The 21,625-nt window shown below is 45.4% G+C and overlaps 6 protein-coding genes across 6 annotated transcripts; 2 read left to right on the plus strand and 4 right to left on the minus strand.

Annotated features, from left to right (window-relative positions):
• Positions 1–187: 187 nt before the first annotated feature.
• Positions 188–3,471, minus strand: V865_006953 (uncharacterized protein; the record flags this gene model as incomplete). The annotated part of the gene is made up of 12 exons (XM_066230709.1): positions 188–642; positions 704–775; positions 837–922; positions 1,067–1,461; positions 1,527–1,598; positions 1,650–1,670; positions 1,733–1,799; positions 1,863–2,122; positions 2,183–2,284; positions 2,363–2,554; positions 2,627–2,680; positions 2,758–3,471. The coding sequence occupies 12 exons, from the start codon at positions 3,469–3,471 to the stop codon at positions 188–190; spliced, it is 2,490 nt and encodes an 829-aa protein (XP_066086806.1).
• Positions 3,472–5,238: 1,767 nt separating this feature from the next.
• Positions 5,239–6,730, minus strand: V865_006954 (uncharacterized protein; the record flags this gene model as incomplete). Its single annotated transcript, XM_066230710.1, has 4 exons — positions 5,239–5,886; positions 5,958–6,082; positions 6,147–6,247; positions 6,306–6,730. The coding sequence occupies 4 exons, from the start codon at positions 6,728–6,730 to the stop codon at positions 5,239–5,241; spliced, it is 1,299 nt and encodes a 432-aa protein (XP_066086807.1).
• A 1,800-nt stretch (positions 6,731–8,530) lies between these two features.
• V865_006955 (uncharacterized protein) lies at positions 8,531–10,838 on the plus strand (the record flags this gene model as incomplete). The annotated part of the gene is made up of 8 exons (XM_066230711.1): positions 8,531–8,721; positions 8,799–8,924; positions 9,010–9,261; positions 9,327–9,450; positions 9,522–9,854; positions 9,924–10,184; positions 10,264–10,576; positions 10,645–10,838. The coding sequence occupies 8 exons, from the start codon at positions 8,531–8,533 to the stop codon at positions 10,836–10,838; spliced, it is 1,794 nt and encodes a 597-aa protein (XP_066086808.1).
• Positions 10,839–11,433: 595 nt separating this feature from the next.
• V865_006956 (uncharacterized protein) lies at positions 11,434–13,077 on the minus strand (the record flags this gene model as incomplete). Its single annotated transcript, XM_066230712.1, has 10 exons — positions 11,434–11,467; positions 11,534–11,540; positions 11,644–12,024; positions 12,119–12,136; positions 12,198–12,252; positions 12,307–12,325; positions 12,390–12,414; positions 12,489–12,566; positions 12,661–12,880; positions 12,964–13,077. The coding sequence occupies 10 exons, from the start codon at positions 13,075–13,077 to the stop codon at positions 11,434–11,436; spliced, it is 951 nt and encodes a 316-aa protein (XP_066086809.1).
• A 452-nt stretch (positions 13,078–13,529) lies between these two features.
• V865_006957 (uncharacterized protein) lies at positions 13,530–18,778 on the plus strand (the record flags this gene model as incomplete). Its single annotated transcript, XM_066230713.1, has 6 exons — positions 13,530–13,561; positions 13,618–13,934; positions 13,991–14,084; positions 14,139–15,082; positions 15,222–18,181; positions 18,245–18,778. The coding sequence occupies 6 exons, from the start codon at positions 13,530–13,532 to the stop codon at positions 18,776–18,778; spliced, it is 4,881 nt and encodes a 1,626-aa protein (XP_066086810.1).
• Positions 18,779–19,130: 352 nt separating this feature from the next.
• Positions 19,131–21,423, minus strand: V865_006958 (uncharacterized protein; the record flags this gene model as incomplete). The annotated part of the gene is made up of 6 exons (XM_066230714.1): positions 19,131–19,654; positions 19,773–19,914; positions 20,000–20,166; positions 20,228–20,337; positions 20,478–21,055; positions 21,157–21,423. The coding sequence occupies 6 exons, from the start codon at positions 21,421–21,423 to the stop codon at positions 19,131–19,133; spliced, it is 1,788 nt and encodes a 595-aa protein (XP_066086811.1).
• Positions 21,424–21,625: the final 202 nt, after the last annotated feature.

Genomic DNA, 21,625 nt, shown 5'->3' on the forward strand with positions numbered 1-21,625 from the left:
AGTCTTTCCTATTCCTATGAATACAACGAGCGGTGATATGCTGACTAATACTGTATAAGACACTTCAACCCTGATATAGACACTAGACTTACAATAACCCTGATGAGATATAACATAAAGAAAGTGTTTACTAGATTCTTCCTCTTCTGTAGGTCCATGCCTTTCATGCTCCCTTTTCAATTTCCTTCTATATCCTGGATGTCGTAGGCGTCCTCTCACCACTCCTTATCGTCCCCTCTGAGCCACTCGTACTATCATCCGTCATACTAAAATCAGTCCATTCAGTTCCCATACCTAATTCCGTTTGTCCATGTCCATGACCATGGGAACCATCAAATGTAGCCCATTCTCCATGTTCATGGTCATGAAGGGATCGACCAGTCTCGATCGAAACGGTATGTACTACACTTGGCATATGAGGTTCCAAAGCCAATTTCAGCGACGACTCAGTTTCACTATTATTATGTACCGGTATTCCATCGGTATGTAATGGTAGATCACTCCGCTGTTGTTGTCTCGGTGATAATGGTGTACCGTGGGACGGTCTCGAGCGCGATGAGCCTAATGTCGTTGATAGATCTATCTCCACACCTGTTTCCCATTTCGTTACTGCTTTGATAGGTCCAGAGTAATGCTTTGCACCTGCAACGACACGTTATCCGTCAATAAGTTCATTTCCAGCCGAAAGTAAATGGTAACTAACCATAAGATTGCCAGGTGACAAAACAGAGTAAAATCGTTCCGACTATTATCACAGGCGACCAGCTCATCGTGGCTATGATAAGCCTTAACTATTAGCGGCCATAGCCTTTAATGGTGATGAAAACGCGACTCACCAGCTGTGACAGGCCTTGATCCAGGGAAAGTCTGAGCGATAATAAGTGTCAGGCCATATAAGAATCCGATGACAGCAATGGGTTTGCTATATTGACAAGCCAGTTAGCATCTGCCTTGCTCAACAGCCCCGGTCATTACCTCCTCACCCGCTCGCCTCACAATCACCACCCCAAATTATGAATGCTCCTTTCACCACATCCCGCTTTGCTTTTCGTCTAAGTTCACTCACCTTGCTTTTCCAAGTGACCACGTTGTCCTGCCTTCGGTAAGGAGATTCTTCTTGCTTAGAAGATACAGTCCAACCGGAACGATGTAGCCAGTGTACGACATCGTACACGCCGTGACAGCCAAGACGGAATACAATGTCGCCTGAGAACCGAGGGTCATACAAGCGAAGGGAAGACAAAGAGCAATCACCAGCCAATTGGCGAAGACGGGGATCTTTGAATCATTGGTCTTTCTAATCCAGTCTGAGAAAGGCATCGCATTATCTCGCGCTAGGGCAAAAACGAATCTTGATGATGCTTGGAGTTGAGCGATCACTTGAAGATGAAGGACCACGATCATCAAGCAGCAGATTGTGATCGCACCGGATTCAGAGATAGCTTTGGTCAGGATGAATCCCTACGTAGGTTGGATGGATTAGTGCGGGTCATGTGAGGAAAAAGTAGGGAGGTGAGTATACGTACAAAGGGGAAGCTGTGCATTCGCACCGTGGCCGCATCTTCAGGCGCGATGGAAAGTAGCAGAAGAATGATTGACTGGTCGCATTATCAGTTGAGCATTCGACACAGTTCCACGTTCCAACTCACGATATACCCTAATAGATAGGTCTATTGAAAGTCGTACACGTATGGTGAGCGACTGGTTCGCGCACGCATATCGTCTCACTCACCAAGATCACAGATCCAGTCATAGCATTTGGGACGTTTCTCGACGGATTTTGAGTTTCTTCGGCCATACTGCAAAGTTGCAAACAATTATTAGCTTGACACTATACGGACAAAGGTCGATCTGTAACCCACTGAGCGGAAGCGTCAGCTCCACTGGCTATAGTCGTGAACTGCCAACCTAAAAGGTAGACATAAGGTTTCGAGGTCCATCCAGTCGTGTTATAGAAGGTAGTAAATGTATCACCTGAACGATGCTTCGTTGCGTTGGTAGCTAATAGAGTGATGCAGAGGACCGCCCACATCGTGAATCCGAATATTCCGGAACCCAACCAGAACCTATGGGATCGACCCCACGCTGTTGAACCAACCGTACCGACGATAAGAAGGACGGCCTACATACAAGTCGAATTAGCCAATCATGCGGGCTTAGCAGAATAGAAACAAATACTGACAACGAAGAACAAGAACATGTGCCAGGATTTCTTCTGATATTGGAATGATATGGCCATGGTTCCCGCTATAATATTGACTATCTCCCAAATCACCAAGAGCATCTGGTTTCGTAGCGGACATTTAGTCAGTTAGAATTTCGTTTATCGATGATGAACAGGAGGGATGGATGGATAACTTACATTACCAACATGACCACCCATGACGAAACCTCCCATCAACCATGCCCAACCTCTCTCTCCGCCTATCCCGCCTCTGGCCAACTTCCATGCCCACGAAGCCATCGCTCCTGATACTGGATAGGCAGAAGCGAGTTCTGATAAGGTCAAAGTGAGGAAGAAGCAGAAAACACCTGAGGTCGGCCATGCCACGAGCTGTAAATGTGTTAGCTGCACCTGAACCTACCGAAGAGAAAGCTAAATTTGGGACATATATTCTCAACTTACAATCATCGCTGGTCCTCCGTAAGCATAACATCCCGATACGGCGTATATTGTGCCCTGTTCATAACAGAGTCAGTATTTCACTTCAGTGCATCGAGGAAGAAAGAGCTTTATACACAGCGAGTCGTACTCACCTGCAACGCTCCGATGTTCAACCAACTTATACTCAAACTACTCCAGAACGTATAATCTCTACCTAGTACAGCGTCGTATCCCAGCTGCCTCAACCTCGCTGCGTCCCTATCATCTTGTCCCTTTCCTCCTCCTGAAGCTGGACCATTGGAAATTCTTGATTCGGCCGCAGAGAGGTCCAAGGGCAGTTTGACGTTTGGTGGTGTAGTAAGGGAGGTACTTTCGGTGGATGGAGTAGTTATGAATGAAGAGGAAAGGAGAGGTCCAGGGATGGGTCGATTCGAATGCGGGATACTATCTATCGATTCTGAATTGGTAGAATTGGAATGCGGTTTAGGTAAAAGGAATCGGGTAGACGATGTGTGAGATTGATTGATAGAAGAATTTGGTGTAATGATTGAATTGGAATGATAGCCATCTTGACTGTATTGTAAGGGCGTAGGATCAGGTCTACTACCACTGTCTTGCCATGAATACGTATCGTAGTTGCCAGGATTGTTCGAGATCAGCGAAGTTTCATTCTGCTGTATAACAGTATTGTTGGGTGTCCTGGCATCAGGGAAGGACGATGATTCGTTTGATCGTATTGACGAGTCTTGGTCAACTGAAGAGGTCGCTGTGGATGTAGATATAAGTTGACTTGCACTCGGTGACTCGTCCCTGTCATGACGGGAGGACGAGGATTTGGTCTGAAGGATTCTCTGCAATTTCGACATGTTGTCTGAGTGATTGATTGGATTGGGAAATCAGGAGATGGGTGATTTGGTATTTATGAGTAGAGGGAGATCCGTTTGAAAGCGATAATTTCAGTCATGTGTTGACTCATCGTCGAAAGTGTTATGCGTAGGTAGATAGATATACTGAATGTGACAAGAGATGATATCTGATGTGTTGAGATTGATTCGCGACGATGATGGTGAGGGTATTTCTGGGGTGTTGTTTGCGAGATATTGCGATTGGTGCAAAGGATGGTCTCGAATACGATTGTTATGATTGCAGATCAACAATGACGAACCGACTAGGCACCCGTTGATGCACAATCCAGTTAGATGGATGGATCTCGGAGTGTTGATAGTTGAAGCTTGGTTGAACAAAGCGGAGGATGAAAGGGTCTGTAGAGGTGAATGAAGAAGGCGTAGGTTTCAATGTTGACCTTGGCTGCCCTGTACGTGGTTGAACCGGTCGAACGGTGTCCGATACGACGAAAAGAGAAGGAGAAGTCTCGAATCTGTTGATGTTGATGGGTGATGGGTGATGGGTGATGGTAGCGATGTTGATGATGGGGTCCTTTCGACCTTTACTTGTCCTTTCGATGTCTAAGATCCTTATCCTCAGTCTCCGATATGCACAGATATGATCCTCTGATCCTCTAATCCTCAACAATCCAATGCCAACACCAATCTAATCATCCAGAGACAGCGATTTGTCCTGATTCCGATCACGTCTTGTCCACTTTTTTTTTCGTATGTCACAAGATCTCGGAGGAAAGGCTTGGCAGGATGATTGAACGAAAAAAGGGTACTGATGGTGATGATGATGGTAGGATGACTCGACTGGTTGGGTCGATGTCGTGATTGGAGGTTGATGCGCGACGTCGAAGAGATCGAAGGTCTTGATTGACTCGGCGGTGTTTGACTCTGATTTGATGGTCGAACAGGAGAGAAAGGTAGTGCGTAATCTCTTAATCTGGTGTATTCAACTTGAATATGAGATTCGGTGGTTTTGGCCTGTTGACTGGTTCTGTCGCTGATATATATACAACGGTGAGGATTGTACGATTTATGATGTACAACTGGGCGATCGTGTGATAAATATGCGCAAGAAGGAGAATAGATAACGACGGAATACGATGTATGAGGTGATCGACCAATATGGGGTTACTTATGGTATGTTAATGTCCAAGTTCGTGTCTCTCTCGTTCCTTCCCCTTTAAGGAAGTGAAAAGTGGCGGCTCAAGTTAGGTCAATAACCGGGTATGTGCGATGAGATGTGGGAAAATAACTTGACCGTTATCTATATCAAACACATTGGCGTGCATGACCGCCATAGATATGTGGGTTAAGCCTGATCTCGATGAGATTTATGGGTGTCTGTCTTGGTGTGATCCAATTACGGGTGCAGGCTCATTAGGTGCATGTTATATGCAAGCATTAACTGTATTTTCAATCCATGTATAATACAAATAATCACAGAACATATGGTTATATAGATATATATGTAGAAGGCAGATCAACACGATATATATAAGTCCTCAGATCAACCTTACCAATTGGAACATTGTGTCGTTTAGCCAAAGATGGTTTATCACCGTAACATTATATATAATCCTAATTATTCTTAACAAATTCTTGTTCTACTACTCTGGTCTAGTCAAGCAGTCAATCAGATTACTGTCGAATCGAATTATAGCTACATATGGATTCCAATCAGCCACTACACTTTTTTGCGATAATGGTTCCAACCAAGATCGGAAAATGTTACACTCACTTTGGTGGGATCTCTGCCAAACCCTCTTCTTCATCTCCATCAGGGTGTACACCACCTCCATCGGTATGTTGGTAATATATACTCCCATTCGCACTGGTTCTTCGTCCTGTTTCACTAGGATCGGGTGAACTGACCATTGGTGATCCAGAGGGTGCCGAAGGTCCAACCCCGCCAGCAGGGTATCCACCTGACATTCGATTCTGGTATCGTTCATTGGCAGCTTCACGCTGTTTGGCCATAGCTGCCGCAGACATGTTACCACCGTACGCTGCACCTTCTTGATATTGTTGTTGAGGTGGTGATCCGTAGGGTGTAGCGGCAGAAGCAGCCGCAACTCCATAACCACCTTCTAAGCCTGATCCATAAACATTATACGCATTTCCACTTCCACTTCCTACACTTCCCTGCATGTAGTTTCTCGCGTCGGGCATTTGCATCGGTGGAGCATGAGCATAAGGATCGTAATCCTCCGCTCCGCCAGATGAGGCATACGGATATGGATCGACTCGTGGTGATGTAGATCCTGCAGCTGCCCCTGCGCCTAATGCTGCACCCGCACCTGCTCCACTGATATTGGGAGCAGAAGGTGAGATGAGATCGATTGGGTCATTGACGGAATGTCTAGCAGCTCGAGTGGGGTCGAACTGAAAGTGCGCGGGAAGCTGTTAGATATTGCTTTTCACTGTGGTTGGGACGTGAGCGTAAAGATACTCACAGTCTTCTCATCAAATGCTTGATCGTTATTCCTTCTCTTCTTGAAGCAGAAGAACCATAACAAGGCAGCCAGTATGGCGAGACCTGCGATTCCTCCAATCACACCTCCAACTATCGCACCGGTATCTACGAAGGTGAATGAATCTTCAGCATCAGCACCTGTATAAAGGGATCAAGTCCAGACACTCACTCGAACCACCACCCTTCTTCGCACCCGAGGTAGCGCTACCCGTTTGGATCCCCGTGGAAGTTACGTGGGTGGAACCATTCTGATCCGTCACAGTCACGTAGCTATTACACGCGAATATCAGTTTCAAAATCACGAGGTGCTTCGTTGGTATTTACTCACACGACACTGGTAGATTGACTTTGATCTTGCGAAGTGCTCGATCCCGCGCCCGCATTAGCACTTGACGTGGTGCTTGAAGGTACAGCACTGGACGGTGCCGCAGATGCGGATGGACTAGAGGTCGTATCGATACTTGATGTAGAAGATGAAGCTATCGCAGACGACTCCGATGCACTTTCACTTATCGATGCTGAGCTCGACTCCACCGCCGACGAAGCAACAGATGAAGCTATAGCTGAACTGGTGGTGGAGGATATTACAGCTGACGATTGGACTCTTGATGCTGAAGCTGAAGCTGAAGCGATGGCAGATGATAATGCCGATGATAATTGTTGAGACAATGAGACTGCTTGGGATTCCCCTGCGGAGGAGGGAGAGGCTGAGACTGATGGTCGAGCAGTGGTAGTTCGAGCAGAAGATGACATTGTAAGTTATACAATTGATTAGCTATGATAGACCAGTTGAATGATTGACTGATTTGATGGACGATGAATCAAATGTACAAACACAGATGAACGACCAAAAATAGAAACAACAAGACTGGCATGAATCATCTCATCTTTCTTCGCAACAAAGGGCAGAGGTAAAAGCAGTTCACAGGAAAAGGTAGCTAACCAACTGATGTAAACTGTAGCAGGTTCTTCTTCTTCTCTTGTTTTGCGAAGCAATCAAACCAGACCCCAGAATACCACCTGGTACACACCCTGATCTAAAATGACTTTGGCCCCTGGAAGAAAGTTTCAGGCGAAGAGGAAATATGCAAAACTCACCTTCTGCCATGTTTATGCTGACTGTGGGAGGATCAACGACGCTTAGGATCCGGTGGGTAAACTGGTGAAGATGTAAGTTATCAAGATGAATGACAATGTGGATGGGATGTAGGATGTAGGTTAGTTGTTAGTTTGTGCTTTTTTGCATTGCTGCTTTACGTTTTGCACTGACCTTTGTTTCGGACTCACCTCACGTTGCTTGCCCCTGCTTTCTCTCCTCGCATACCCTTAAGCTTGTTTACCCTCCCCACCCTGGAAACATGGTAAACATCCGTTCCCTCAAAGGCATCCTTCGGCACGTGGTCATTCACTACCGGGAACCGCATCCTCCCTGCCACTTTGTTTCATGCTACTACTGTCTCTGCGAGTCAAGCAACAAACAAAGCTGTACGCCGTCAAGAGCGCAAAAACCGAAAAAGATACGGGTCTCGTCCCGGGATTGAACCGAGGACCACCCCCAAAGCTTTCTGATGAAAACCCTAAGAGGGCATGCTACCACTGCACCAACGAAACAGGCAACTGCCTTACGAGCCGTCATCCGTTGGAAACAGAATTTTACAAACAATATATACCTGATTGTGTTGGATCCCTATACGATTTATCGCTTTTCCGAGTTCTTGTGTATAGGTTTTTACGGAAGGGTCTCGGAGTTGTAAGACATGTCATTTAGGAAGACGTCATCCTGATCCTATACTTGTCCTGTGTACCGTCCATGTTCGGGATAGACGTGTTTGCAGGTAGACAAGAGGAAGATGTTGAATTGGATGCACAGCTTTTCGTCATTGACGAATCGTTCATAGACCACATGTCGACGAAGATCTGTATGAGCATGCTCACGAGAAGAGAGACAATCAAGAGCTTGAATTGAGAAGGTTTTTAAAGAAAGAGCCAGTCTACACCGCCTCCCAACATTATCATCTTACAGTAGAACTGCTGATCCGCAAGTACACTTCCTCATGTTTGTCCATTTGTGCATCTGATCCGCATGGCAAAAGCGATGCATGGATATCAAAACATGAATCCCGATCAGGGTCAGGAACAAAGATGAAGATTAGATTGTTTTTTCTTTAGAAATACAGAAGACCTCATGTTTTCATCGTGGAAACATTGAATCATTACAGAGATGCATCCGATCAACGTCGACATGACATATGGTAGTAACCCATACCGATGAGTTGCTCCTCAGCTTCCTAGACCATACCGGTCTCTCGGCTTACGCTTTGATATCCTACCAAGGGGATTAAAGGATGTTTCAAAGGAACCTTGAAGCGGCCCATCGATCAACTGCAACATCATCTGTCTTGGCTAGACCTATATATAGGTTGTAGCTTTCACCCAACATCTGTCAGGCTGTTGGTTTCCCTCTATCTTCGTTACATACCCTTTTACATTCTTTTCAATCATTAAAAACACTGTTATAATCGTATTTCCTTTTCCGTGTTGTCTTTGGTCATCATGATTCCCTCCAAAGTTCAATTATTGAGCTTGGCTATAACCCTCATACCGTTCACAACGGCCCTATCAGGACTGATCACTGATCCCACCCAAGTCTCCAATCAATCTTTCGACTATGTGATCGTAGGTGGTGGATTGGGTGGATTGGTAGTTGCCAATAGATTATCTGAAAATCCCGATATCAGCGTATTGTAAGTTCAACCATCCCATCCGTCTTTAGGTAGAAGATGAAGATGCTGACAGGTCGAGTATGTTTGTATATGTACAGAGTTATTGAAGCTGGATCAGATAATCGAGATGATCCTCGAGTATACGACCCATATCAATATTCTGTAGCGTTCAATACGGAGTTGGATTGGAATTGGCCTTCAAGTCAAGGTAGATCCATCAAAGGGTGAGTTCAAGTGTCTCCTTGCTCTCCTCGGCTGACCAAGGTTTTTGAATGATATTGGAACTGATGTTTGTATGTTTGCATGTAGAGGTAAAACATTGGGCGGCTCAACCTCTATCAATGGTCTAGCTCAGACCCGTGGTCAAAAAGCTCAATATGACTCCCTATCAACCTTCCTTGGCGGCGACGATGCAGGAGGTGTATGGAATTGGAATGGTATGCTTTTCGGCATGCTGAAAAGTGAAGGATTCTCAGCGCCTAATGATCAACAGACAGAGGCTGGAGCAAGTTCGAATCCAGCTTTACACAATACTTCTGGTCCATTGCAAGTTACTTATCCGTAAGTATTTCTTCGACGGCGCATAGTGATAGGTGAAAAGATAGCTGATGTGTCCGTATTGATAGCGACGAGATCTTCCATGGTCCTCAACAGAAATACTTCCAGACTGTTGTCTCGACCAACTTTTCAGTTGCCTCCAGCCCAGATGCAGATGATATGAATGCTAATGTCGTAGCATTCCATCCTAACGTGAGTTCACACTCTAGACTGATTGTGCGCGTCAAGGGAAGTAATAGCTAAAGATCACTCAAAAATGTCAGACCATGAGCTGGCAAGACTCGGACCACCGATCTTCATCCGCTACAGCTTATTACTCCCCTGTATCCGAACGATCAAACCTTGCCATCCTCTTACAGCACCTAGCCACCAAGATCCAATTCGACGGCAACAAGGCGACCGGTGTCGAATTTGGTACTTCAAGTGGTGATCGATACACTGTAAATGCCAATAAGGAAGTCATCGTTTCGGCGGGAGCCATTCAAACTCCAGCTTTACTTCAATTGTCTGGGGTAGGTGATCCCGCCTTGTTGAACAGTTTGGGCATCAATGTTGTAGCCAATGTTAGCGGAGTAGGAAAGAACCTACAAGAGCAGGTGTGTTGTACTTTCCCTGTCTATCATAGTAGCTGTAAGACGAGACTGACGGGCAAGTCTTTGGTATAGACTATGAACTCTGTCGGATGGACTCCAGTCGACGGATTCGACTTCCAAGGTAGAGGACCAAGTGATTGTATGGCCTATCCCGACTTGTTAGGTTTGACCTCATCAAGTAACAACGATATCGCTTCAACCATCTCTGCCAATATCGGTAAATATGCTCAAGAAGCTTATGATGCTGGAGCGGTTGTTTCTGTCGAAGCTGCCAATGCTATATTCGCTATTCAGCAGGATCTCATGGTAAACAAATACTCTGGTCTGGTCGAGGTGAGCCAAATATACAACTTATCTAACACACTACTTTATTGTCCTATATGCTTATTATCTGTTATATTGTAATCACTAGGCATTCTTCGACAGCGGTTTCCCAAATGGAGGATTAGGTATCGATCTCTGGCAATTATTGCCTTTCTCTAGAGGAACTGTCAAAATCAAATCTACCGATCCGTTCGAATACCCGGATCTTGACCCTCGATACTTTGCTGCTGATGTCGATCTTCAAATCCAAATTGCCGGATTGAGAATGGCCAGAAAGATATTCCAGACTGCTCCTCTCCGATCGATTGTTACGGAAGAGAACGCACCGGGGTATGATACTGTTCCGGAAAATGGGAATGGAGGAAGCGATGAGGATTGGTCTAAATGGATCATTGATGGATGTGAGTTATTACAATTTCCTCAGATGACCAAGAAACCAATACTGAATCACAAATGTCATCTTTCGTAGTTTCCTCTGTACACCATCCCATCGCAACCTGTTCGATGATGTCTCAAGAACTCGGAGGTGTAGTAGGAAGCGATCTCAAAGTTTACAATACGGAAAACCTAAGAATCGTAGATGCTTCAGTATTACCGATCCAATTTTCAGCTCATCTCAGTGCTACCTTATATGGTTTCGCTGAAAACGCTGCTGATATGTGAGTGTTGATATAAATTCGCACAAAAGGTAAAGTGCTGATGAAACCATTGGATTGGATTTCATGGACAAATAGTATTAAAGCGGCACAATAAATTCAACTCGGAAGATATAATCAAGAAAAATTCACATGGACAATTCATTTTTTTAACCCTTTTTTTCGATCTCTTCTTGCTCTTGGGCTTCTGTGAATAAATCCTGTATCTATACTTTGCTCTACCTATAATGATCCCTTAACATATGGACAATCGAATTCTACCCATAAATCAAATATGTCATTTGTGTATAATAATCTAAATATTAGTTCATCATCATTGATTAGTCAGTAATGATAGATGGACAGTGCAGTATCGTGCTTACAATGCTATCTGAAATGCATTCATGGGTCATATGTCCGCTCCGTCCATCACTCGGAACAATTCTCATCACAGGGAGTGTACTCGATACAGATCAGACTACCAGTTCGATGGTGCCGGGTGTTTCTGTTGACCGACTTGATCTGACCATCTCATCAATGTCGATGATAAGTTACATCCATTATTCACATCCATATATAAAATATAATGTGCTGTACAGGTAAAAGAAGGTTAAATTGAAAAACTAGAATTCATCGGAACGTAGACCTTTTCTCATCCTACAATTGAGAGCACAAAGTATGTTAGCTGAATATATCCACGAGTGAATCATAGATGGAACTCACTTGTACTCTTTTCATTTGCAAAAGGAACAATGAAGTTGATAACGAAGTCAGCTTGATCGTAATATCCCATATGAGATGAAAGTACACTCTAAACTGACCAGTAAACTTACTATAGGGTACACCAGATTTCAACCTTTCCTGAGAATTCCTTGGTCTACCATGTCCTTCATACCTCTCACCCTGAGCAGCCTGTTTGGCCGAATCCCATTCTTCTTTCTTCACTTGTTCGCTGTTGGCTTTCAGTATCCTCTGAGGTTGAGCTAGCGGATCAACCCTTTGAATCTTCTGTTGTGGTGGTGGATCGACTTCGTCTCCTGGTTTGAGGGTTGATTCAGGTTGAGGAGGAACATCCGAAGGACCATCACCTGGTAAGTGCGAATGAACATCCAGGGGATCATGGGCGACATGATCTTTTGATAGGTCCGCGTCGTCCGATAGTCCCTCGAATTTACGTTCGCGCTCATCCTCGGCATCTTCTATTTCGGCGTGGTCTATTTCAACGAATGTATATCAATCAGTAATCATCCTTCTCCTAAGAATGGTCTATGTGGTGAAACTTGATAGAAGCGACGAATAATGATTTACGTCTGAAATGTTCGATATCTGATGTCAAGATCGATGTTTGTCAGCTAACGTTCATGTGATTTGCATGGCTGATACTCACCTTCTGGATGCGTATATGATTCGTCAGTCTGAGTCTCCGGCGTTGAGTGGTAGAGCTAAAAGAAAGATGATGAGCTCAATCTTGGACAGTGACGCGATCACCAGCTCACCTCTTCATGGTGTAAAAAGCTGCATTATGACAAATAAACTATCAGCTCATTATGGAATTGAACATGATCGCAGCTCGACCTACTATTCCGATTCCTCATCGTAGTGGTCTATACACAAATCTCAGTCAAACGGGGCTCAACTTCTACAGTAGAGGTTCATGTAATTGAATAGACCGACTCACGCCCTAAATCTTTGTATCCCTCAAAGCTCGGTAATCCCTCTGTACCTCCCGCCATGAATTCAGCCAACGATATTTTACCTATATCCACAATGATCAGTTATACCTTTCTCCTCCCAGCAGATCGTTACCTGGTGATGTTCTGGTTGAATAGTGATCGAGATATTGTACATACCATCATTATTCGTATCCAATTTCTCCAATACTTTGTCTACAACCACCTTTGTCCTTGCATCTACCAATTCAGGCTGTTTTATCTTATCTTTTACTGAATGGTGATGTAATCCATATACAGCTTCGATCTCAGCCACGTCCCAGAACCCATTCATATCTAAATCGTGTAATTTGAAGAATGATTCGAGATCGAAGGAATCTATGTGATGTTCTGTGTGCATCTGTACATGATTACATACCACATCGGAGACGTTAGCATTCTACTTGGTCAAGCTGAAATGACTGAGATATAGAGACAACGCACATGCCTCTCAGCGTAAGATAAACCCGCATCGTTGAGATCGTCCAGATCGAATGAATGGTCGCCGTGGGCAGCTACGAGCAATGAGCTCAGTATTATCGGTAGTATACGTATCATTGCGCGTGGTAACCTCAATGGGTTGGTTGTAAATGGAGATGGTGCACAAGAACAATAGATAATCTTGGTTGATTGATGCATGAAAAGTACAAGGACATTTCATCTCCTCATTTCTCCTCATCTCCTGAAGCAGCGCGCGTCATATCGTGTCACGTGCATCGCGATCAAAGCTCAGCTGCCACGTGGTGACCTATGTGCATCATCTATCGTCCGATGGATCTGGGGACGACGGTTTACCGAAAACATAAAAGGTTGAGTAACAACAACAACAACGCAACAACATCTCCGCACAAATCATCATACTCACAGTCACTCGGGAAAGACAAAGCAGCTAGTACAGACAGCATATTGAACGACTTAGACCATCCGCTCTGCCTGTTCCCTTTCAAATCAGCTGCAACGGTCACGGATAGCCCTTCTACCTTACCCTTCAATGGCATCTAGCCGAGGCCATGAGGTTGGAGAATTTAGACGATGGTAGCAAGTGAGTAAGACCTATCTCTTAGAGTGGAATTCATACTGATAAAGTCTTTGATATAGGCTCGAAGCAGCATGGCATGAATCCCTTTCTACCTCCTTGACCTACTTCCGCGCCCTGCTCTCATCATCCTCTTCCTCCGCCTGGAAGCCTGTCTCGGTCCTGCCTCTTACCGCATCGACCACAGCAAAAGATGCAGGTAAAAGTACAGCTAGAGGATCCAGTCTGGGCAAGATAGATGCTAGTCAAGTGATCATACATCGTCGGAATGGTAAATCAGGAGAAGTGTATAGGGCTGTTGTGGAAGTGGATTGTGGGAGTGATGTTAGTATAGATACATTTAGGGGGTGTATCGTAACGCCCGAGACCAGACCTATGTGTGAGTCTTTGTCTGAACAACTGTGAGATCGTTACACGCTGATGTTTCGACCTTAGGGGACCGGATGGTAGAGGAGGCTGTGACACTGGATTTACTGGACGCTCATACTAGAGTAACGAAGACGAACTATCGTCTCGGTTGGCCTTCAAGGTAAGTTGAGATGTTCGATCTTCTCTGGCCTAGCTAAATTGTCGAGCCTCCCAGTCCTCGAGACGCAGTAACAATCTCCAAAACCCTTGTTGACCAATATACGCTTGTCGATATTACCACTTCCCTTCCTCGTTCAAAGCACGAACCCGCTTATTTACGCCCCGCACCTCCGCACGTGCGAGCACATGTCGCTCTACTAGCTTGGTGCATTCAGCTTCCTTCTCCCTCTCCTTCTAGTACCGACAGTCTACCAGACGGTAAAGCTCGTATAACATGCTTTTGGTCATGGAACCCCAAAGGCGCTTGGGCAGTCGGAGGAGGAGTACCTCAACATCTACCTTCTCTCGTAGTCGGATTGGTAGATTATGTTCGGGATGGAAGCGAGAAAGTACCGGTACTGTTAGGTTATGGACCGGATGTGGCCATAGGATCAGTGGGATACGATACCGCTCGAGTGACCTTGTCTGTGGCATACGCTATAGTCAGTGGTGGAGAGAATAGAGAGACAGAAGATCTGCGTCGACAAGTTGAATTTGGAATCTCCTCAACGCAGAGCTGGGACATACAGATCAACGTTAGGACCCAGCATGGCAAAGATTCACCTTCTACCTCTTGGACATCTTTTGTCGGACAGGCCCCGACTCCTACCGATGGAATAGCAGCTCCGAAAAGGCTTGTTCTGAGGTTCGCTCACGCCCCATTAGAATCTGGAGAAGAGCTCGTACGTGTCAATGTATCGATAGAAAGGACGACATCATCAGTCGCAGGAGTGAGGATTAATGGTATACCGGTCGGAGTCGAACCCATGCAGAAACCTATACCACGTCGACCGCTACTTGAAGATGCAGCAAGCATGACCGGTATCTCACTGCGGACGATCGCCACGGCCGACAGCTATCGATCACAAGAGGGCTCGGTGGAAATCAAAAGAACGGTATCGCAGAGGAGTGATGCAGCCCAGAAGAGCATCGCAAGTTTCATACGGAGGAATTACATCTGTGAGTCTAATTTTGCGGAACTTGAGCTGATAATCAGATTTTACTTCACTTCTGCAAGAGCCCGAACAGAAATGGAGGCCCGTCCTCGACTCTCGAGGAGTGGCAATACATCAGCTTAACTCGATTGATAAAACCCTAGTCGTCTTCCGCGCAGAAGCTGTGTTTGTTGGTGTCGGAATATGGGATCTTTTCGCGGTCATCGCAAGTCCAGGTGCAAGACTGGTTTGGGATAAATCACACGAAGACGCTGCTCTTATAGAAGACGTCAATGAACTGACTGATTTATGGCACATCAAGTCGAAAGCCGCTTGGCCTGTTAGTGCAAGAGATTCGGTCATGCTTCGGACCACTTACAAATCGCCTTCATCGGTTCATCTTTTCGGTTTCTCCACAGACGATACCGATCTTTTCCCTCGTATACCGGCTATTACAGACCCCAACGTTATTCGAACCCAGATCGATCTTCAAGGGTGGTCTGTCGAGTCGCTATCGCCAAACACTACCCAGGTCACGTTGCTAGAGCAGAGTGATCCAAGAGGATGGTCAAACAAATCTTCGATCCCGCAAGTTATGATGTCTACTTTAGCTGGCATCGGTGAATTCGCTATCAAGCATGGTGCACCACCTATAGCCACACGTCTAGGAGGTGCGAAGGTTCTCTTATCAAGGTACGATGTTGAGCAGGAAACCTTCAAATTCGAATATGAAGCCGCAGAATCTCGAAGATCGAATTCATCCAGTACACATACATCCTTCCCTCTGCCAGTAGCCGTCAAGAACCCCGACCCGGAAAATGGAGGAAGCGAAGCGAGTAGTCTCAGGTCGATGAACGTTTCAAGACCACTGTCAAACATAGAGTGTGAGATACGGTGTGACGCAGATCAATGGTCAAACAGTTTCGCCATTCTCATTGATCCGCCTCAACAAGCTATTTCTGTCCTAAGAAGACATAGGCTATCACCTAGTGGTGGTGGATTGTGGTTGACGATCGAACATGATCCCACCATTCTGAAAAACGATAAAGTTGCCATCACCGTGAGAAGGGGTACTGCACCCCCTGGCAAGACATCTGTCACTGTCAACGGAAGTAAAGTCAAGATCGATCTGGAGGATCTACCTGACGGTGAAGTACAGCTACTGAAGAAGCAGAAAAGAGGAAGACCGACTCGAGCACCACTTGATCAGCCCCCCGCTCTTGGTACGTTACGCAAGAAACGAAGTAACCTCGATCTCGGTACCGTATCAGCGACCAATTCACCTGATTTAGCCAAATCACCCACCTCCCCTTCGACTTTCACCAAATACGCCATGCCGTTTACCAAATGGTACAATGTTGCGGCTGAGACCACACGCGCTGCCATCATTCCTATGACTACGGCAAAGCCTGCGGCAGATAGCGGAAGCTCCCCTGTCGATGCGGCTGTGAGAGCTTTAGGTCAACTTGCCAAGATACATGCGGATCGGGATGGAGAATCAACGGATCCCAACGGATGGCAGCCTGTGTCCGATAGAGATGGTTTGAGGATCGAGAGAAGAACGGTGAATCATGTTTCTGAATCCTTCCCAGTGTTCAGAGCTGGACGAATCATAGAGGGATTCACCGCCGAAGACGTCTCTGCTGCTGTTTCGTCCCTACGCGCAGACGAGAGATTTGAAAAACCTACATGTCTCCAATCACATGGTCATGGTATGACAACATCGCATATGGTAGCGCATACCACATTTCCATTCAGAGCGAGAAGTATGCTTGTAGCTGCTATAGTAGCTCGTATGCCTGACCCCCCACCACCGTCCCCCTCGCTTCACGGACCTCAACCACCGCTGTCTACCATATTCCACGCTTCTTCATCGGATTTCGACTCGGAAGGTATCGGCATGAACTGGACCAAGTACAACCCATCAGCATTACCACAGGGGCATATAATCTTAGAAGGGTGGATCATGGAAACTATCGATCCTTATTCGCACGAACAATATGCTATACCTTCAACGAGGTGTATGTATGTGGCTTCCGTGGACTACAGTGGCAGTATGCCATTATCAGTCAACAACATGCTCAATGCATCTCTGCCCCGAGCCTTATTATCTATCGAAAACATACTCAAGAACTCTGGTCCACCTTCCAGAGCAAGATCGCCGCCCATGTATGTCCTGGCTCCCGAGGAACGATCATCCGCACCATGGGCATTGGAAGGTATCGACGACAATCACTCGGGAGTTTATCAAAGGAATGAGGATAATGAATACTCCCTGACAGTCACCATACAGCCGCCTACGCCTTCCTCCACGAGAGAACGGGAGGGTACCTTATCACCACCTCTGAAACATAACGATTCTCGTTCATCAGTCAATACCGGTCGATCGACTGTTATTGATCTAGCTGAAGAGATCCGAAAAGGCAGGAAAGATCTATTAGTACTGGAAGTGGAATTAGGCAGTTCTCCGATCAAATCAGGTTGCGAGATTGGTCTCAAAGCGGTTTCCTTGCCTGTTGCATCGCATAATCCATCAAGTGAAGTTTCCGTATTACCTTTTGATCTACCTCAAGAGAACCTCGATCTACCTTTCAAGCTTTCTGTCATTTCACTTGCGCCATCGGTCTTACAATCGGCATCTCTCGATCCCAGCTCCCAATCAAGGCATTTATTGAGGGTGACATTGCCCACAACAGGATATGATGCTCCTATATCTGATCCTTTGGGAGGGACGGCCGCGCCAACACCTCGACCTAGATGGTTATTGGATTTGATCAATGATGGTGCGGTGGTACAGCTCACTTTGAAACCACACAAGGATGAGAACAAAACAGGATACATGTATGGGCTGAATGAAGTACCGGTGGAAGATGAGAAACGATCTAAACATTTCGGATTGAGGGATAGTAACAACAAACAGAACTTACCTCAATTGGTGAATCGCTCGACGCAGGGTAGCACTTCGTTGGATAAACCTCTGGCTGTAGCTAGAGAGTGTTTGAAAGATGAGATCCAGAAAGGTGCAGATGAGGTTGAACAAGGAGAAGTGAATGGCTTAGGCGGTGTGGAGGGTACGATCACTCCGATAGAAGAGGAACCGAATTCTACTTCTTCAGAAATCAAGGTGAGTTTAACCATCCTGGTATGATGATCGAAGTCGCTGGACTGATCTTTGTCTGTTTGGTAGTCATCACAAACTCTTGAACCTTCCAGCTCAACCACCACATTACCCGAATCCACATCGAGATATTCATATAATTTCTGGAAATACTCGCGATTACCTAGATTCACCAATTCCGCACCTGCCACTGCTGAACATTCACCTGTGAAGACTACTTCAGCCAAATTACCTGATCCACCTGTTATACCCACCGAACCAAGTCCTTCAACTTCACCTTCAAAGCTCACTGCATCAACCTCAAAACCAAGAACACAAACGGCAAGTGATACTCATACTCATACGAATGGTATGATAATCGATAAGAAGATCCTTAAACCTGTCGTATCACTTCCTGGATTAATCATAGCTTGTATAATTTGTTTATTACTTGGATCGTTATTTAGATCATTATTGTCAGAAGCTGATTTCGTCATTTACCAATCGCAACTGCCCACCACAGGGGGAAGTGATCATGAACATTGGAGAGAATTGAAAAGATTAGCGGAATTTCGGATTGGTTGGAATAGGGATTTGATAGTTGCTATTGCCAGGAGGGGGTAGGTACACGTATACGAGTAGACTGAATCGATGTTATTTGCCTTTCTTCTTCTTCGGCTTTGCTAGAATTTGCTTTGCTTTTTATAGTTGCTAATAAGATATTATATATAATTTGGGTTTTGGTTGTTCATATAATTCCATGAGTTAATCCATATCACATCTGTTTGTACTTTTTACGTATAACATTGAAATGCATAATGACGATTTATTCTGACTTATTCTATATTGAGTAATACATGATGGTGCATACATATGATAAACAAGGAAGATGACGAAGGTAGCACATAAAATGATATCAAGGATTAAAGAGATCACGCAAAGTGGATATACAAGAACAAAATAAATACGTACACACCTAAATCTCATTTTCTCCTCCTACTGAAATCGCCAATTCATCCTCTCCATTATCATCTCCCTCACTCTGAAGGGGAGTAGGTAAGATCTCCTGTCTTAAATTACTCTTCCTTGGCGCAGCACCTTTCTTACTCTTACTTGCACTCCCACCACCACCTACTTTGACTTTAATCTTTGGTGTAGGTGTTGATGTCGAGATAGGGACAGGAGGAGTATTTTGTCCACTTTGTAATTGTAATTCATCTACGTCCCCAGCTTCAGATATCGTCTCATCCTTCTGGTCCTCTTTCTGTTTTTCCTTCTCACCAGAAGCCGGAGCTAAACTCTGTGTAGATGAATCGTATGAATTGGCGGAGTTTAACGGTGGTGCCTCTCCATTACTTTCCACAGGCGTAGTAGAAGTGGTATTGGGAGTAGTGTTGGCGTTAGCGTTAGTGCTGGCGTTGGATTTGATCTTGGCTAGTCGAGCGATCTCTTTAGCTTCTTTATCTGCTTGAACAAGACGGGCTAATTCCGATGGTGGACCTGTACATTTCGATTAAACGCCCAAATAAGCTCTTGTTGGTAAAGTAGGAATCGAATTCAAGTATGCTGGAGAAGAAAAACAAGGGTTTGATCGTTGTGAATAAATGGAAAAACTCACCCATGGTCCATGATTTCATTTTGAGCTGACCGCCTCCAATCCCAATTATCACTTTTTCACCTAAAGTCCAACTTCTCACCGGCTCTTTTCGGGGGAATGGTCCAACGTCACCACCATTGATAGGAGCAAAATATTGTGTTACCTAAGTGTTGTCAACGATGTCAGCGAATCATATAATTATATTGCATCGTAGAGTGCTAAAAATAGGAGTGAATACCCTCACTCACCTTGGGGAAAGCACCTAGAGGGATCTTCGGCGCATGTATAGGGTTTGGAAATACAGGGAACCCCAGTTCCTTCGCATCCGCAAGGACGAATGGAGGTGATGGTTCTCTAGGAGCTGATGCGATGGTGGGATTCATAGGTCGTTCGACTACCAATCGCGGAGGGATCTCTAAGATCGGTATTAGCAAGTCAATGAGCGCAGATAGGATATGGTAGGGTAGTGAACTCACCAAGTGGATCAGGCGATGCATCTCTACTTATTGGCGTGACTGCGTGGACTAAAGGTGATCCACCTGGTGTCGATAAGCCGTCTTCTGCTTTGACAGAATCCGTCATTGATCTGATGATGGGACAAAACATATGAGAGAGTGGATCGACATGAGCGTAGTGATGACAAGAAGAAAGAGTAAAGCAAGGATGACAACCCGTATGTCAGTCAGCACTTTATCGTATTTGAAGACGCTAGCCCTGCCCACTCACTTTTTTATACCTTTTCTCCAAGCTTTACCTGGACCTGGAGGTGCATCTGCAGATTTCTTCTTATGACTCTTCTTAGGTGGTTTCTTCTCCGTTGTCGCATCGGGAGAATCATCCAACAGTCCATCAATAGCTTCGTCAGCAGGAGACCATCCTGTGATCTTACTTGAACCGTTCGAGATTGAACCTTGTCTTTCGGGTGGTCCACGATGACTAGCACCAGCTGCTGACGGTGCCAGCCAATCATAGCTCTTCTTATGTGCTGATCCCGTTGCAGCCGATGCCGATGCAGCTGCCGCTGCTGAGGTTTTGCCTTTGGATGAAGAAGGTGTAGAAGTAGAAGAAGCTGATTTCTTCTTTTTGCTTGGTGGTGGAGGGATAGGAAGGGGATCATCATCCTCCGATGAGGAATAAGAAGCTTTCTCAGCCATGGCTGATTTCAAGCCGAATTTGAGTGTGATAGGTGGTGGGGGCGATAGTGATGATCTATCGGAATGCTTTGTACTTGATTTCGCTTTGGATTTATGTTTCGAGTTGGGTTCAGGATGAGGGTTGATGAGATTGTTGATGCCTGGTCGAAGCTATTTGCGTGCAGAATAGTTAGAAGAAGTCAGAGAAGTGGGAAGAAAAGACTAGTGATCGTGATCTGATTGATTGTGTGATTGTCCGAGTCATCACTCACTGTAATTTTCAGCGGATTCCCTCCCTTCTTAGCTTTCTTGGGTGGTGGTACGGGTTTTGCATCCCCTTCGACTCCATCATCATCACCTAACAATTCATCGAATTCTACGCTTCCCCCTCGACTGTACCCTCCTGCATTGGATGACTCTGCAAATTCTTCGCTCAGCTGCCGTTTACGTGGGTTGGACGGTCCTGCTTCTATGACTGAATCGCCGTCCCCTTCAACCTCTGGCTCGGAGTCGGTAAAATCGTGCTTGTTCGACACCATGTTTCGGGTTGTTGATCAATGACAAAATTTATGATCCTCAGATAGTCGACAGATATACGTATGGCAAGTGTTGACGTCGGTGTAGTGGGTGCTGTCTATTAATGTTGTTTTCTTTGGGGCGGAAGAGGAGAAAGGGAGAGACAAGATCCAGATCGCATGAATGTGTTCCGGGGACAAAGATTTTGGTTGGGAGAGAGTGAAA

This window comes from Kwoniella europaea, chromosome 2, assembly GCF_036810445.1.
Source record: "Kwoniella europaea PYCC6329 chromosome 2, complete sequence".
Classification (NCBI taxonomy): domain Eukaryota; kingdom Fungi; phylum Basidiomycota; class Tremellomycetes; order Tremellales; family Cryptococcaceae; genus Kwoniella; species Kwoniella europaea.